The sequence below is a fragment of the Rhincodon typus genome, chromosome 9, assembly GCF_021869965.1.
Source record: "Rhincodon typus isolate 14 chromosome 9, sRhiTyp1.1, whole genome shotgun sequence".
NCBI lineage: Eukaryota > Metazoa > Chordata > Chondrichthyes > Orectolobiformes > Rhincodontidae > Rhincodon > Rhincodon typus.
In genome coordinates, this window is record NC_063340.1 from 73,670,241 (window position 1) to 73,687,024 (window position 16,784).

Below are 16,784 nucleotides of genomic sequence, written 5' to 3' on the forward strand. Positions count from 1 at the left end.
AACTCTGTCTCCACCTCCTTTCAAACATATACTTAAAAGGATAATGTAATCAAGTGCCAGCAATCCTTGTTGCATTCAACACATGTAAACCCAATTAATTTCAGTAGCTAGAGAGTCAGTTCTATCACTTCAGATTCATGCTTGTGCATTTCTTTTCCCTTTCCTCTGTTTTGCTCGCTTACTTTAGACCTTTAATCTAGTTCAGTTTTCCTTTCGTATAAAGTTGGTTAATTGATAGACTTTAAACCCCTGTGGTCAACAGTAACAGGAAAAAGTACATCTTCACAGTAAATTAACTAGAATATCCACAGCACATATCAAAAAAAAGTCCAAATAAAATGGTTAATGACCAAAAATGTGGGTGAATATCCTTTGGGTGTCCCTGTTTATACACACAAATGAAGGTCAGGCTTTTTTGATGTTCCGATAGCCATTTCTGCAAAGTAAGTGAGAGATGCATGTCGGGACACTGGAAAATCCCCACGCAGCAGGCTCCAAGAACAATGCCCAGGAAATTGAAGATTCCACTGCAATTGCCTAGTGTCTGGAACTCTCTGATAGTATCCATCCAAACTGGAGAACATGGAGGGTTCTGCTGTAGTTCAGTCAAGAGTTGCCCAGAAAAAGTTGCACAATTAAAAACCACGTATAACTTCCAGGTAAGTAGCAAACAGTCCCCTCAACTTACTACATACAGCAGACCTATGCCACTCACCCAAACCTTTTACGCACCCCTGAACCCTGATCTAATATCCACCTCACCTCCCAGGACTCCAGCCCTCTGCCACTGAACCTGACAACTCACCCCATCATCAGACCATCAAACCCAACACCTCCTGGGACCTGATAACCCCCTCACTACCCCAGAGCCAACACCATCCCCCTCCATTGGAGGTTCAACACATTCCAATCCCCCAGCCCCATCCTGACACTACCTCCAGATGGTCCAATAACACCCAGCTGCTGAGCCTGACATCTGTCCCCCACTCTCCCCATGATCTAATAATTCTGATACTTCTTCCAAGAATGAAAATCTATTTGTCATTAAAACTAATGTGTGCTTCACTGTTCAGTACAGATTTTGAAAATACCAATCTTTGTATTTTAAACCTCTCCCCTTATTTCGACCTTTTTTTTTGTTGAATCAGTGCTTTCTCTGATCAAAGACGGCTGCTTGGAAAGGTGCTCCATGAACTTGATACATATTAGAATCACAGACTAGAACATATGCAAGCCAATCCCAGGATGTTCTTTGCTACAATGCTTCTGTTCAATCCCACCTCCCCACCAAAGACTACATGGCTGGAATGGGTAAACTAGAAAATTTTATAACCTACCTTTGCATTGTGCGGCAGAGCCAAGAAGTTGTTTCAAAAGGACATCAACTCTCTACATCATTTTGTTTGCAAAACTCAACCACATATTTCTCCATGTTCCCCATTAATGTAATATTTAAAGTTGCCATGTAATAAGGAGTCAGATTTTTTTCTAATTTTATTTCTTAAAATTTGACTCCATAATGTTTTAGTAGCAATGCATCTCATTAGTAACTTAATGGATGGTGTCTAAAACTATTCTCCTCCTCGTAGTGGATGCTGTACAAGAATAAAACGGGAGAAGAATTCTGAGGGAAGGCATTAAACACCATCCAATATGATGATATCAAATGGGCTGGAAGCAGATGGACCTACCATGTACATCACTCTCATCGTTTTAGTAACAACCTCTTTCGTACCAAAGTAACTTGTACCTAGCTGCTATCATACAATAAAATGCATCTTGTTTAAACTATGAAGTTATTTTCCTCCACCACATTAGACCAGTCAGGCACCTTAGACCTCAACCTAAAAGGGCAGCAGCAAATCTCCTAATGCGTCTTTCACCAAGGTAACTGTGGTGAGGATCTATCATACAATACTGGACACTAATACCTTGAGACTGCATAACCATTGATCTGAAGAAACTTGAGGATTTCCTGGGCTTTCTCTCGGTCTCTGGCTTTCTCCTTCGCCGTCAGTGTATCATAGGGCACCAACAAAGGGTGGTTTCCTCCTCCTGAAGGAATAAAAGCAACCACCAACATTAAAAAGAATAACCAATATTTCATAATATGGTTATAGGCTGTGAAATTTCACTTCCAGCTAAGTGGATGAAGCTAAAACTATGATAACTTACAAGAGTAGATTAGATAGCTGGATGAAGGGAAATGGGTTGAAAGGAAATGGGAACAGCGGTGCTGCATGTCAGAACTACCTGTTCTTATGAACGGTAAATTCTGACATGGACTGGTAAAGCTGACTGTTGCTAACTGAATGTTGGTAAAATGACAACAACCTTTTGCTGCTTGTGAATCTTAGAAAATGGAAACAGTCAACCTGAAAAACAACCTATATCTCTGTTTAACAAAATATTTAAATAAAATCACCTATCTAAATAAGTATTCATAGAATCCCTACAGTGTGGAAACAGGCCCTTCAGCCCAACAAGTCCACACTGACCCTGTGAACAACATCCCACCCAGACCCATCCCACCACCTCTTTCCCCTATAACCCACCTAATCTACACATCCCTGGATACTATGGGCAATTTAGCATGGCCAATCCACCTAACCTGCACATCTTTGGACTGTGGAAGGATACCAGAGAACCCAGAGGAAACCCACACTGACACGGACAGAATGTGCAAACTCCACACAGAAAGGCACCCAAGGTGAGAATTAAACCCAGGTCCCTGGTGCTGTGTGGCAGCAGTGCTAACCACTGAGCCACTGTGCTGCCTCCATTGCTGACATGTAAAGTGGCAGTTGTGATTCCAATGGGTGTAAGCATGTGGTAACCAGTGCAGAAGATCTCTGATTTTAACGGCATTGAAAGAAGGGGCAACCAAGAAGAGAAAAATTTCCTCACAGGAGAGAAACACAAGCAGAGAAGTCATTCGCTCATATGCCCAGTCCACTACAGAGTGTAGCACAGGCCTGGGCATTGATATTATGCCCACTATCAAAACTGGGAGAGGTACATAGTGTAATAGGATCAGAAAATGGGAGAAAAAAATCCAACTGACAAAATTATAATGTGATCGATGATATAAAATAGCAGATGTAATCTGATGCAATCAGAAGCCCCCACTGGAATTCTTTGGGAGATCTTGCATTGCTGGTGGTCACCCATTTTACAGTCTGCCCAATTTTACTTTTGATGTCTCCTTGGACAGTAATCCTAAGAGTTACCTGGCAGGGGTTATGTTCAAACTTCTACCCCTTCCTCCCTATTGTGTTATTTTTAGGATCAAAGAGCAAACATGGGAGAAACAACCAATGACCCTCTTAAGGTCAATGGACACAATGGCAAAAGGGTCATTACCTTTCACTCCTCCCAAATGTAGCATCTGCAGAGTGCTTCCAGGAATTTTTGGTTTCATGTCAAATTTAATTTGAAAACTCAGTGAGCAGAAGGTCCATGACCTTCATAGAGTCATAGAGCTATACCACACAGAAACAGACCATTTGGTCCAACCAGTCCATGCTGAACATAATCCCAAACTAAACTAGTCCCACCTGCCTGCTCATGGCCCATACCCCTCCAAACCTTTCCTATTCATGTACTTACCCAAATGTCTTTGAAATGTTATAATTGTACTCACATCCAGCACTCCCTCAGGAAATTCATTCCACATGCAATCCACCTTCTAAGTAAAAAAATTGCCCCTCACGTCTTTTTTAATCTCTCTCCTCTCACCTTAAAAATGTGTTCCCTAATTTTGAAAACCCCATCCAAGGGAAAAGACAACGACCATTAATTCTATCTATATCCCCTCATTATTTTATGAACTTCTATCAGGTAGCCTCTCAACCTCCTACACTCCAGTGAAAAAGGACCCAGCCTATCCAGCCTTTCTTTACAACTCAAACCTTTCAAACCAAGCAACAGCTTGGTAAGTCTCTTCTGAACCTTCTCCAGCTTAATAATATCCTTCCTGTTACTGGGTGACCAGAACTGGATACAGTATTTCCAGTTATGGCCTCACCAACGCCCTGTACAACCTCAACATGACCTTTCCCAACTCGTATACTCAAAGAACTCCAAACCTTTCCTATCCAAGAAGAAGAGCAGCAAATCAGAAGGCGGCTGAGAGTCGTCACTGCAGAATTCAGGGAGTCTTTGCCACGGTCATCACGACTGTACAGGAGGTCACAGAGAACCCAGTGTTTCCCAACCTCCGTCCTCCTCTGACCAAAAAACAGGGGCACTGTGAGGAAGACTACTGGCAAAGCAAAGGTTTACAAGGGAGCAGCCACTAAGAGAGTGGGCCGGTGTTCGATTGGAATTGCTGAGGCCTTTGTTGAAGAGGTTTTGGCATGAGGAGGCTGAGCACAGGTATGGGTAAGAGCAGGTTAAAGGCTCTTTAACTCTACTTTCTTTCCGTCTCGACTAAAGGTAGTTCAGGATGGCAGTTAGGGCAGTGGCTTGCTCCTCTTGCAGGATGTGGGAGATCAGGGAGATGTCCAGTGTCCCTGGTGGCGACACCTGTCAGACTATCTCTGAGCAATTTCTGCCCCTCTAAATGTCCATAAATCCTATCTTTTATAATCACCTCCAACAATTTACTGACAACCGAAGTCAGACTCATAGATCTACAGTTTCCCAGTTTCTCCTTACTACCTTTCTTAGACAAAGTGTACAGCATTAGCCACCCTCCTAGCCACCTTAGATCAGGTCCCAGAGATTTATCCATCTCTATATTCTCTAAGACCTCCCAAACATCCTCTTCTGTAATGTGAACTGTTTTTAAAACATCAAAATTTATTTCTCTGTGTTCTCTAATCTTCACTTCATTCTCCACCATAAAAACTGACATGAATTATACATTTAGTATCTCTTCCATCTCCTGGGGTTCAACACAAAGACAACCTTCTTGATTTTTAAGGGCCCTACCCTCCCTCTAGTTATCCTCTTGCTCTTAATGTATTTGTAGAATCTCTTTGGATTATCCTTAATCTTATCTGCCAATGCTATCTCATATCCCTTCTTTGCCTTCCTGATTTCTTTCTTAAGAATGCCCCTACCCTCTTTATATTGATGAAGAGATTCAATTGAACCAAGTTGTTTATATCTAAAATAAAACTTTTCTTTTATTCTTGACTGGAACGTCAATATCTTTATTCATCCATTGTTCCTTAATCTTATCAGCCTTACCCTTCACTCTAACAGGACCGTAATGCCTCTGAACTCTTGTCATCACACTCTTGAAACCCTTCTACTTGTCAGACATCCTTTTACCTGCAAACATTCTACTCAGTAACTTTACCAGCACAGAGCGTATATTAAAAAAGATAACAACAAAATAACATGCAAAACTGATTTGCTGTATTAGGGAAGAGAAAATAGCTAAAGAGAAAGTTCTGATTACACTCTGACATTACATAACAGATTGTTCACATTAGCACTGGTGAAGACCTGATTGACTGCCCTCCTGAACACATGGGGGAATGACTCAAAGTGGACAAGGGGAATAAAGTAACTTAAAAATAGAGATCTGTAAGATTTACAGGCTATATTTCTGATACTGAAAAGTTGGGAGCTGGGAGAATTAGTTTTATAGTTTTGACAAGAAATGTGGGTCGGACTGTACAATGAAATTATGAGATAAGACTATTCCACAACTTCCATGCAGGTATAGGGGCACCAAATGTCTCAAATGGATCAAAGTAGAAGTAGCCATCAAATTGTGACCAAATCACCGAATAGTAATTTGGCACTCTGCCAGTAGATTCACCAAACTACCAATTCGTTTGAAACATGCATTTAAAACAATCAAAGTGGAACTGCAGAAGTTAAAACCCAATACTTTCCAACAATCTAACAATATCCTAATGATAATGGAGTGCGTCCCATTACCTTTAACTTCCAATTCATTTTTCTTTTTTTTAGCCCAGATATTATGATAGTTCTCTGCTAGTAGCTCTGCCATTGCCTGTGATGAATTGTAAAGAAATACACAGTCATTGCCAGGTTAAAACATTTTATACTGTGAAATATAAGTTCTTGAGAAGTGGAACAGTGAGCATTTACTGATCAAACTCAGTTCCTAGGTAATGCTTCTCTGAATAAGGAGGAACATTATAGCCTGCATGCCAGAATGAGACTTCTATCTTTGAAGAAAGGTTAAGTAGAATTGGCTTATATTCTCTGGAATTTAGAAATAAGATTTGACTTGATTTGATTTACTATTGTCACATGTACTTAGATTTGGTGAAAAGTTTTGTTTTACATACTGTACAGGCAGATAATACCATACAAAGTACAGAAGTCACACGACACCAGGTTATAGTCCAACAGGTTGATATGAAATCACAAGTTTTCGAAGCACTGCCACTTCGTCAGGTGAAAGCTTGTGATTTCAAATCAACCTGTTGGACTATGACCTGGTGTCGTGTGACTTCTGACCATGTCCACCCCAGTCTAACACCAGCACCTCCATGTTATACAAAGTGAATAAGGGTAATAGAACAGAGGAAAGAATACAATGTCACAGCCGCAGAGAAGGTGCACAGAGAGTGAGGTCAACATTAAATTTAAAATATGAGAGGTCCATTCAGAGGTCTAATTAGAGCGGGTGAGAATTGGTTCTTGAATCTGTACATATGTGTACACAGACTTTTATATCTTCTGCTCGACAGAAGAGGGTGGAAGAGAGTGTAACTGGGGTGGGAGGTGTCTTTGATGATGTTGGTTGCTTTCCCGAGACAGTGGGAAGTATAAATGAAGTCAATGGATGGAAGGCAGGTTTGTGTGATGGACTGGGCTATAGTCACAACTCTGTAGTTTCTTGCAGTCTTGAGAACAGCAGTTGCCAAACCACACTGTGATGCATCTAGACAGAATGCTTTCTATGGTTCATCTATAAAAATGGGTATGAAAGGTGACCTCATTGAAATTTTTAAAACTCTTAGAGGATTTGACTAGATAGATACTGAGAGGCTGTTTCCCCTAGCTCAGTGGAACGAGGGGTCATAGTTTCAGGGTAAGAGATTGTCTATTTAGGACTGAGACAAGGAGAAATTTCTTGTGTATCTATGGAATTCTCCTCCCGAGAGTTGTGGATTTTCAGACGATGAGCATATCAAAGTCTTCAACAAGAAAAGCTAGTATAATAACTTTAGCATCATTCTTCAATTTATTGCAGCCACATGTAGGATATGTGTCAGAACAAATTAAAAGCAATAGCTTAATAAGCAATAACTTACATGCAGGTCCCTAGAAAGCGTAACATTGCTCATGTCAATAGGCCTTGGGCTGTACCCATGTGCAGAATCTACAGAAACCTGAGTAACAAGCAGAAACATCATTGTAAGAGCAGATGTAGAAAACATATGTAAATAGTTACCTGCTGCATTCAGTTCAATAAAATGAGTAACATTGCACGAAGGGACAGAAAATCAAAGGAGGTATCAAGATTTGTTTTGCATAGTAACAGTATTTATTATTTTCACCTTTTCTCTTAGTCTCCCCCAAGCCATACACCAACTTCTATCAATGCGTTCTGGATGTGTGGATTGCAATGACCGTTTGCAATGTTACTTCCTAAGATTGTCCCATCAAGGGTTGAATTTGACTACCCCCAATAATGGAGAGCTCAGGTTATAGGAGGCTGGGGGACAGACTCTGCATCTGAAAGTCCCCAAAATGCTCAGGAAAATTCACTGATAGGGTGACCAATGGGAGGAAAGTCCCATCCTAAAAACAAACAAAATTGACGGAAACAGTGAGAGGTTGCTCCTCCAATCACAGGCTGGGTCTCCCTCATGCTTGCTGCTAGTAGGGTCACTTGTGAACCTATCAACAATAAACATAATAGAGGAAAACGTGTGATTGGAAGAGTAGCAAGCAGATTGGAAGTAAGTGATAGCAATGAGGGAGTCACTGGTGGAGCCAGTAGCCAGAGCCAGCGTCAAGTGTTGGAGCTAGACTTGATGTCCTGCCTTTAGCCAAGGTCAGGATCAGGTGACCCATTGTCAAGGCTGAAATTTCAGTCTATCTGAGAAGGGCAGGGAGGTAACAGACACAAGAGAGTTTGGCAAGGGAGAATGAGGCTGCAAGGGGTGTAGGGTTGAACAATGCTGTAAGTGCGGGGGAGGCAAGAAGGAGTTTGCGAGAAGTGAACAAAGCAGCTGCAAGAGGAGTGTGGGGGAGAAGGAAATTGCAGGTGGTGTGTGGGGAAGAAGGAGGCTGAAGGATTGGTGTAGGGGAGAAGGAGGCTACAGGATGGATGCCAGGGAGAATTCTAGATAGAACTCTAGATGCTGTAGGTGTCAAAGGGTTTGGGAAGAGAGCAAGAGTATGCCGTGGAGGTGAAAGATTAGCCATGATCATATGAATGGCAAAGCACGCTCCATGAGCTCAATGGCCTACTCCTGCTCCTAATTGCTACCTTTCTAGTTTAAGGTTGCATAAATTCAGGAGCTACTACTATTCTTGGAAAAATTGTAGTAGGTCCTACTATACTGATCACCACCATGTCTAATATCCTCAATGCGGTGACCAGTAAAAGCAAGTGTACCAAAATCCTTCTTCACCAAATAAAAACTAAAAGAACTTTGGATGTTGCAAATCAGGAACAAAAACAGAAGTTGCTGGAAAAGCTCAGCAGGTCTGGCAGCATCTGTGTAGAAAAAAAATATAAGGAAGGGTCACCGGATCCGAAACGTTAACTCTGATTTTTTTCTTCACAGATGCTGCTAGACTTGCTGAGCTTTTCCAGCGAATTCTGTTTTTGTCTCTTTTTTACCACCTTGTCTACCTGTGACTCCACTTTCAAGGAACTATGAACCTGCAGCCCAAGCTCTCTGTTCTACAACACTTGCCAGGATCCTACCATTAAGTGTATAAGTCCTGCCTTGATTTGCCTTACCAAAATACAACACCTCACATTTATCTAAACTCCATCTGACACTCCTCGGCCCATCATCATTGCATTGAGTATAGGAGTTGGGATGTCATCTTGTGACGGTACAGGACATTGATTAGGCCTCTTTTGGAATACTGCATTCAATTCTTGTCTCTCTGCTGTAGGAAAGATGTTGTGAAACTTCTAAGGATTCATAAAAGACTTACAAGGATAATGCCAGGGTTGGAGGATCTGAGGTACAGGGAGAGGCTGTATAGGCTGGGGCTATTTTCACTGGAACGTTGGAGGCTGAGGGGTGACCTTACAGAGGCTTATAAAATCATGGGGGACATGGATAGGGCGAATAGCCAAGGTCTCTTCCCCGAGGTAGGGGAGTTCAAAACTAGAAGTCACAGGTTTAAGGTGAGATGAGAAAGATTTAAAAGGGACCTAAGGGGCAACTTTTTCATGCAAAGGGTGGTGCGTGTATGGAGTGAGCTGCCAGAGGAAGTGGTGGAGGTTGGTACAATTACAACATTTAAAAGGCATCTGGATGGTTATATGAAAAGGAAGGTTTTACAGGGATATGGGCCAAATGCTGGCAAATTGGACTAGATTAATTTAGGCTATCTCGTTGGCAAGTTGGACCAAAGGGTCTGTTTTCTTGCTGTACAACTCAACAACTCTATTTCAATTTATTTAAATTTAAATCTGATACTGAGATCCACAATGCAGTAAATATGATTGTAACTGCCTGGTTAAAATGTTCCAGCTTTGTTCACTTGCAGCAGAAATGCATTTGCTGTGACATTACCAGCATGTAAAGGCCTTGTGAACGGTGATGACATTTTTGTGTCCAAGTGTGTGTCAGTTATTTTGATTAAAACAAAACTCGTGTTGCTAACGTAAGCCAGTTGCCTTGTACAAATTTAGACTGTGTTATATATGGGAAATGAAGACTTTCCTGTGTGCTGCAGTTTTACGTTTAAGAGGCGATTGATAATTATTGAGAATACTGATGAGCTTTCCTCATTCTGCTTCTGTGAGAATCTAAATACAACATACATCAACACATACATGTGCAGAAGTATTGTTATTACATGCTGCATCAGGTAATAAATGAGCTGGTAAGCATGAAAAAGTAACCCTGAAAATCAAGAAGTGGCCCTTGAAGAAATCTCTTCAGGATGGCTCACAACAATATGGACAAACAAGCAGGAGAACCCTGGTAGCCTCTGTGAGCTTCCAGATGTTCACACTTTATGCTGCTCTGTGGCCCCTGAAGAGGTCACCAGTGACAATGACAGAGCCCATACAGGGCACCATTAATGCAGCGTACACCCTTTGATCTCTATGGTCTCCCTTCCTGGACCATGCAGGAAAAGAAAATCTCCAATTGCTCGAAATGCAGATGCCCTCTCCATTCTGCAGCATCAGAAATGGTCACCATTTCTGCCTGCTTCCTGAATGAACTGACAGCATTGATATGCGGCTGCCATCCTCAATGTAGCAGTGGTCTCCTACTGGAAAACCAGCTACTGGGAAAACACTGTCATGGGGTCCAGTCCTCTCATTGGCACAGGATCAGCTTCCTACAGTGGAACTTTTGACTTTTTGACAGAATTCAGCCCTGTATGTTTTATCCAGCTCCATTCAAACACAGCGTTCCAGAATCCAGTTTTCATTTCAAATATATTTTATTTTTGTCATATTATTTTGCTGTTTAGGAGTCTATTTCATCCATGCCTTACTTTACTTAGCAGAACCAGAAAATGCAGGAAAAGTGTGCAGAACACATTGGGTTAAGGGGAATATTTAGTATGTAGACTGCATTAGTGGAACTGATCGATTACAAAAGATTTGCTGAGTTTGTAGGTGACCATTAAGCTGGTATTTGATAGGAGGTACTGATACTGAAATGATAATTGAGAGGAGGAATAGGCCAACCTGGTGAGAGACAGGATGAGAAATAGAATTAATTTTTGCTTTTATTCAGATGTTTTTAAAAACTTGGCCAAACACTGGGGGCTGCGAGTAAAGTCCTTTTCCCACTGCTAGCTATGATCATTGAGTCATACAGTTCTACAGCATGGCAACAGACCCTTTGGTCCAACTCGTCCATGCCAACCAGATATCCTAAATTAATCTAGTCCCATCTGCCAGCATTTGGCCCACATCCCTCTAAACCCTTCCTATTCATATATCCATCCAGATGCTTTTTAAATGTTGTAATTGTACTAGCCTCCACCACTTTCTCTGGCAGCTCATTCTATATAAGCACCACTTTTTCCATGAAAAAGTTGCCTCTTAGGTCCCTTTTAAATCTTTTCCCTCTCACCTTAAACCTATGCCCTCTAGTTTTGGACTCCCCTACCCTGAGGAGAATGAAATTCGATGTCCAGAGGTACTTGAAACTAAACAGCACAGGCAGTCGGCTGTGAAAGTTCACTGCCTGATCAGACAGCTGTGCAGGTTCACTGCTCCTTTTTTTTCACCTCCCACATGGTACCTGCTCTTTCTCTCTCTCTCTCTTCCTCCTTGTTAAAGTGCTATTGTTTTGATCTCTTTCTTTCCAAAAAGTTCCAAAACAATGCAACAGCTTATAAAACAGCAATTACTGTTTGAAGAATTCGAGGAAGTCGGCTCCAACACTGAAAAAATCTCACAAAAGAAACAGCTCTTACAGCCACAATTTTCTCCCATCCTCCAGTGAGCGTATCAAGTCCCAATTGGTTTTACGTTGATGAAAACAGCTAAATCCATTCCAAAACAATACAGTATCAACACTGGTCAATGAAGAACTCAGGTGGTAGTTTTTTTTCTGTTGGGCTTACCTGACTTGACTGAGATATTCGGCGTGTTCTGTTATATAGGACCATGGATTCACCTTCTCTCGTTCGCGCAATTGTCCAACTCCAGGCAACCATTGTTTTTAGAGACTCCTTTATTGGCCAACGATACACTTCTTTGTCCTGAAATTTTATTGGAACATTCTCATTTAGAATTACAATTTTAAAAAAAAGAAAATTTTAAAGGAAATCAAAAATATCCTATTGGTTTGCTTTCCATTGTCCGAAGGAAGTTATGATATGTTTTAAAATCCTAACTGCGCAATAGTAAGTACAAGTCAAAATTACAGAGATTTTTGTCAGAGCAAGTTACTGCAGATGCTGGAATCTGTGCTGCAAACAAAAAATGCTGAACATCAAAGTGGGTCAGGCAGCATTCGTGGAGAGAGAGCAAGCTAACGTTTCAAGTCGAGATGATTCTTCATCAGAGCTGATGTGAAGTGTGGAGGGGGCAACATTTATGCAATAGTTGCGGGGAGGTGGTGGTGCAGTGTTGGAGGAGAAAGGGTGCTGACAGTGCAGGTTAAATGATCAGAATGTGAGAATGGCAGAACGATGGTGTGTCTGACTGCCAAACTGGAAAGAACAGATAGTCCCACTGGAGTAGGGGGAGGAAAGAGAGGATGTCATGACAGAGAATAAAACAAGTAAAGCTAAAAGAAAGGGAAGGAATGGGAGTGGGTTCACAATCTGAAGGTGTTGAACTCAGTATTAGCTCATGTCATTTATTTCATGAGGTGACAAAAATCTATATCAGAATATTAAAGCAACAGCATTGAAATTTGATGTGTTTTACAATCTCTACAGATCATCACAACTACTATATTATTCTCATATCCAATGAGTTAGTTTGAGAGTGACGCACTTATTACAAATGGAAACACAAGTCAATGCAACGTCCAATTGGCTACATCATGCTCCTCGTCTGACAGGGAACGCGAGGCTAGAATTCAAATAAGAATGGGTTGAACTAGCTTATTAAAATAATTGTATTGATGAATCCTTAACACAACAAACTACACATCCAAAAACATCCTCGAAGTTACTCTTCTCATCTCTCAAATCTGATCTAGAAACAGACAACACCAAGAATCGCTTGGTGTGATACATTTCTTACACTGGGGTCTCACTTACTCAGTAAATTCTTGACAATCCTTTCTAATGAATTTGTGAGAGATTAAGGAAACTTATAGATCTCTTTATAAAGGGAATTGAATATATATTCAAAAAAGGAAAAAAAATTGCAGGACTACAGAGAAAGAACAGGGGAATGGAACTGGTCAAATAACCCTTTCAAAGAGCTGGAGTATGCACAACGGGCTGAATGGCATTCTTGTGTGCTTTAGGAATCTGTGATAAATGTTTGACATTAATATCAACAGAAATAAGACCTGATCTGGTCAAATACAGAAGTTTAGACTACAAACTATCTAGAAGGATCCTAGTATAATACATGCCAGATTCCAACTCTTGAAGTTCAAAGACTCCACCTGTTCCCTTTGGTTAGCACAGTTAAGAGATTTATCTGAAGATTTGGCCATCAACAGTTTTTACAATTGGAATGAGTGATTTTGGATTTACTTTTATTTCTAAAGCATCAGATACAACTGAGGGAAAGACTGGTGTGTTCCTTCACTTTAGACAAATTCAGATTGCAGCAGTCTTGGAGATCCAAATTCGTCTGGAGAATAGCACATCAATGGCAATTTTTCTGGTAAATGCTGGTACATTGAAAGTATGTTCTACTTTTATTACTTCCTGGTTATTGATTGTTTGTATCTTAGTCCCTCAGAATGAGGATGACACTTGCTCATGGCAAGTGGATCTAAATAGACTCTTAACATGGGGAGACTGTTGTATTGCAATTACCACATGATGCTGGCTGATGAGAACATTCTCCCTTTCTTTCTGCTGTCATAGGTGTATATGAAGGATTTACAGATTGATAATCAACCTGTTTGATTAAATTACGGCACACCTTCCATGGTCACCAAGTACTGAGGTGGGACTTGAACCCACAGTGTCTGGCGAAGAGGTAGCGATGTTACGCACAATGCCACAGACTCCTCTTATTGTTGGATAAAATGATGTCCAAACTCACTTAGTAGAGAAGACTCATGCCCTCCTTTTCACACCTTAGTTTACACAAATTTTAAATCTTATTTTTATCTTTCTCTACTATGAACAACCCCTTTGTCCTTGGCATGGGAGTCTGCCTCTGTCAAAAGTATAAAAATATTTTCCAACACATTTCAGTTCTGAAGAGTCATACTGACATGTTGAGTTTCTCCGGTGTTCACTGTTTCAGATTTCCAGCATCAACAATATTTTGCCTTAACAATGATAAACTGTTCAGGCTTCATTCTGCAAGTTTACAGCATTATCCTTTTTGCATTGTTACAATTTAATCGTTCTCACGTATTCATTATGCTCTATACAATCACGTCTATTGCATGAGGTAAGTACATCTCTCCTACTCACCTTTTCAGATAGAAGTTTGAATGGTTTTAGCAAAGGATGAACCTTGGCAGCTTCATTGCATGTTTCACCATACACCCATCCATTTGCAAACTGGAAGAAAAAGACCAGATAATTCTGTTCTTATTGTCGTTTGGGTTTCATTCAACAAATCGTTGACAATTTTCAATCACTGTTGTAAACTCAACTGGACTAACAGTTATTCGTGTAGTGTGCTTGTACTCAAATATCTCATGAAGCAGTAGAGTGCAGATTCAATGAGCACAAGTCAATATGGCAAGTTCCTGGTGTTGCATGCAATGCTAAGGAGAAGTGGTACATGTAGTGCAGATCCTTTCCCCCAAAGTACAAAACAGGAACAATCACAGGTACAGTATTTACACACTCAACACTGGAAATACCATAGGAGAGAACCACATCATCATACATTCAACAGAAAATAGTTTGTGATCCTGTAGCAATCAAACTAGATCTAAATTGGGAGAAAAATTATCTGAGCACTGCACAGGAAGTGGGGAGAGAAATAAAATGTCAAAGCATCCTATTTTCCCCTCAGACAAGTACTGTTCATGGGTCATACACTCTGATTAGCATGCAGCTCAATTGGAGCAAACCAAAACTAAACACCACTGCAAAGAATAAGTGACGAATGCTCTTACAGGTGCCTTATGTTGTCTATAAAAGATAGAGTAATGCAGCCTGTTAGTACGTAATAAAATTAGGTTTTAGATTCAGTCCCATTGAGTTTCTAGGTTCGTCATGCTTCTATCAGAAGAAGATGAGCAGTGACACCATGAGAGGCCACGTTTGTCTGTTATTCAATGGCCAAACCATAGCAGCATCAAAAAAAGCTCAGAGGAGGGTGCTCCCTCCGTTGCCTACACTGTGTATCTTAAGGAAACTCAAGGAAGAATAAAAACAAGATTAACAGACTTACCTTGTCCATTGCCCACTTGTCATGACTGTGTTCTGCATATTTGTTAACAAAATAATCCAACTTTTCCGGCAGGGTTGTACTAACAATGGAAGTGAACAAACAACAGAAGTTACCTCCTGAACTACATCTTCATATAAATAGAACATATGTGGCAACATTGGTCAGTTACAGACAAAGATAATGTTATTTTGCGCCCCCCCACCCCATGCTCTCTTTTACTATAGACTTAATAACTTACTATATTTTACACCCATTTCTTATTCCTTAGAGAATGGTGTTCTGAGTGCTAAATCATTTGTTCAACTGTCAATTGACTGCAAATGTGATCTTAAATGCTATTAATTTTAATTTTCAAGACAGGAAATAAGAAAAGTTTTTAAAAAGTACAGGTTAGGGGCAGGGCAATGGAACTAAATGAGTAACTCGAGAGTTGCCACATGCTGTAAAATTCTGGGATTCCATTAGGAGAAGGTCTTCTTTTCCTTTCTGTTCAATAAAGAATACATCAACTCCACAAAAGTTGTGTCAGTCTTATGGGGCAACAGTCCCAACTCATAACTATTCTGCTGTGTTTCTCCTCTACTGGAAATAGTATGGTCTACACTGGCTCTATATGGTTGGGCAAGCCTCCTTGGTTTGTTATCTGTTGAGCCTCTTATAACATTTTAACATTACTCAGCCACAGAACTTGTTTCTGCTGTTTTGTTTCCTTTCTGCCTCTGCTTTTCAAGTAAACAGCCAAGATCTGCACCAGGACAAAACCAAGCTGATTGATAAAACAGGTTTCACTTACTCCACTAATGCATCCCCAGTCTTTTGCAATCATATCTATAACATTTCAGGTAATGCTTCCTTATATCTTGCGAGTTTTGCCGGTGACACAGAGAGCTGGGAAAATAAGTCTGAAGAGGAAATTACGAGGCTAAAAAGGGAGTCAGATAGATTAATTGAGTGGGCAAAGATCCAGCAGGTGGAATATAATGTAGAAAAAGGCAAATTGGTGACTTTGGGAGGAAAGAAGAAAAAGCAGCATACCGTCTAAATGAGAGATTGCAGAGACTGAGGTGAAGGGGATCCCAGTGCATGAATCAGTAATACTATATTGGTAATGCCCTGAAAGATTTGAGCACATAAAGGGTTTATCTATTTAGAATGGTGGTTAGATGGGATACAGATGACAGGCGAGCCATCACAGGTATCAGCTAAACAAAACAACCAAAGAACTGCGGATGCTGGAAATCAGAGAAAAAAAAAACAGAAATTGCTGGAAAATTCAGCCAGTCTGGCAGCATCTGTGGAGAGAAAGCAAAGTTAACGTTTTCAGTCCAGTGACCCTTCCTCAGAACAGACCTACTGAGGTTTTCTAGCAACTTCTGTTTTGTTGCAGAAATCAGCTGTTTGCTTTTCCATTTTCTTTTAACTCTTGAGACCATTAAGGTGATTATAGTAAACCCTTTTTTTTAATCTTTGTGGTTGACATAGCTTCTCATGCACACCAATTCCACAAGCTGCCACATCAGGTGGTGGCTTTTCATTCAACTGGTAACTTAAATGGCAAATTTAGTGGGCCAAGGCTCAAACTATTTGAGAGATGGATCAAGGGCTACTCATTGCTTTTGAGATAACACGGTGT

The 16,784-nt window shown here is 40.7% G+C and overlaps 1 protein-coding gene across 1 annotated transcript in view; it reads right to left on the reverse strand.

The window, feature by feature from the left end:
- The window catches only part of ryr2a (ryanodine receptor 2a (cardiac)), a 450,194-nt gene that overhangs the window by 160,025 nt on the left and 273,385 nt on the right, over positions 1 to 16,784 (reverse strand). The window contains exons 51-56 of the mRNA XM_048601350.1: positions 15,152 to 15,230; positions 14,218 to 14,307; positions 11,722 to 11,859; positions 7,248 to 7,325; positions 5,899 to 5,974; positions 1,932 to 2,055 (exon numbers count right to left, since the gene is read on the reverse strand). Of these exons, the coding sequence (XP_048457307.1) occupies positions 1,932 to 2,055; positions 5,899 to 5,974; positions 7,248 to 7,325; positions 11,722 to 11,859; positions 14,218 to 14,307; positions 15,152 to 15,230 (585 nt within the window). The remainder of the gene's footprint in view (positions 1 to 1,931; positions 2,056 to 5,898; positions 5,975 to 7,247; positions 7,326 to 11,721; positions 11,860 to 14,217; positions 14,308 to 15,151; positions 15,231 to 16,784) is intronic.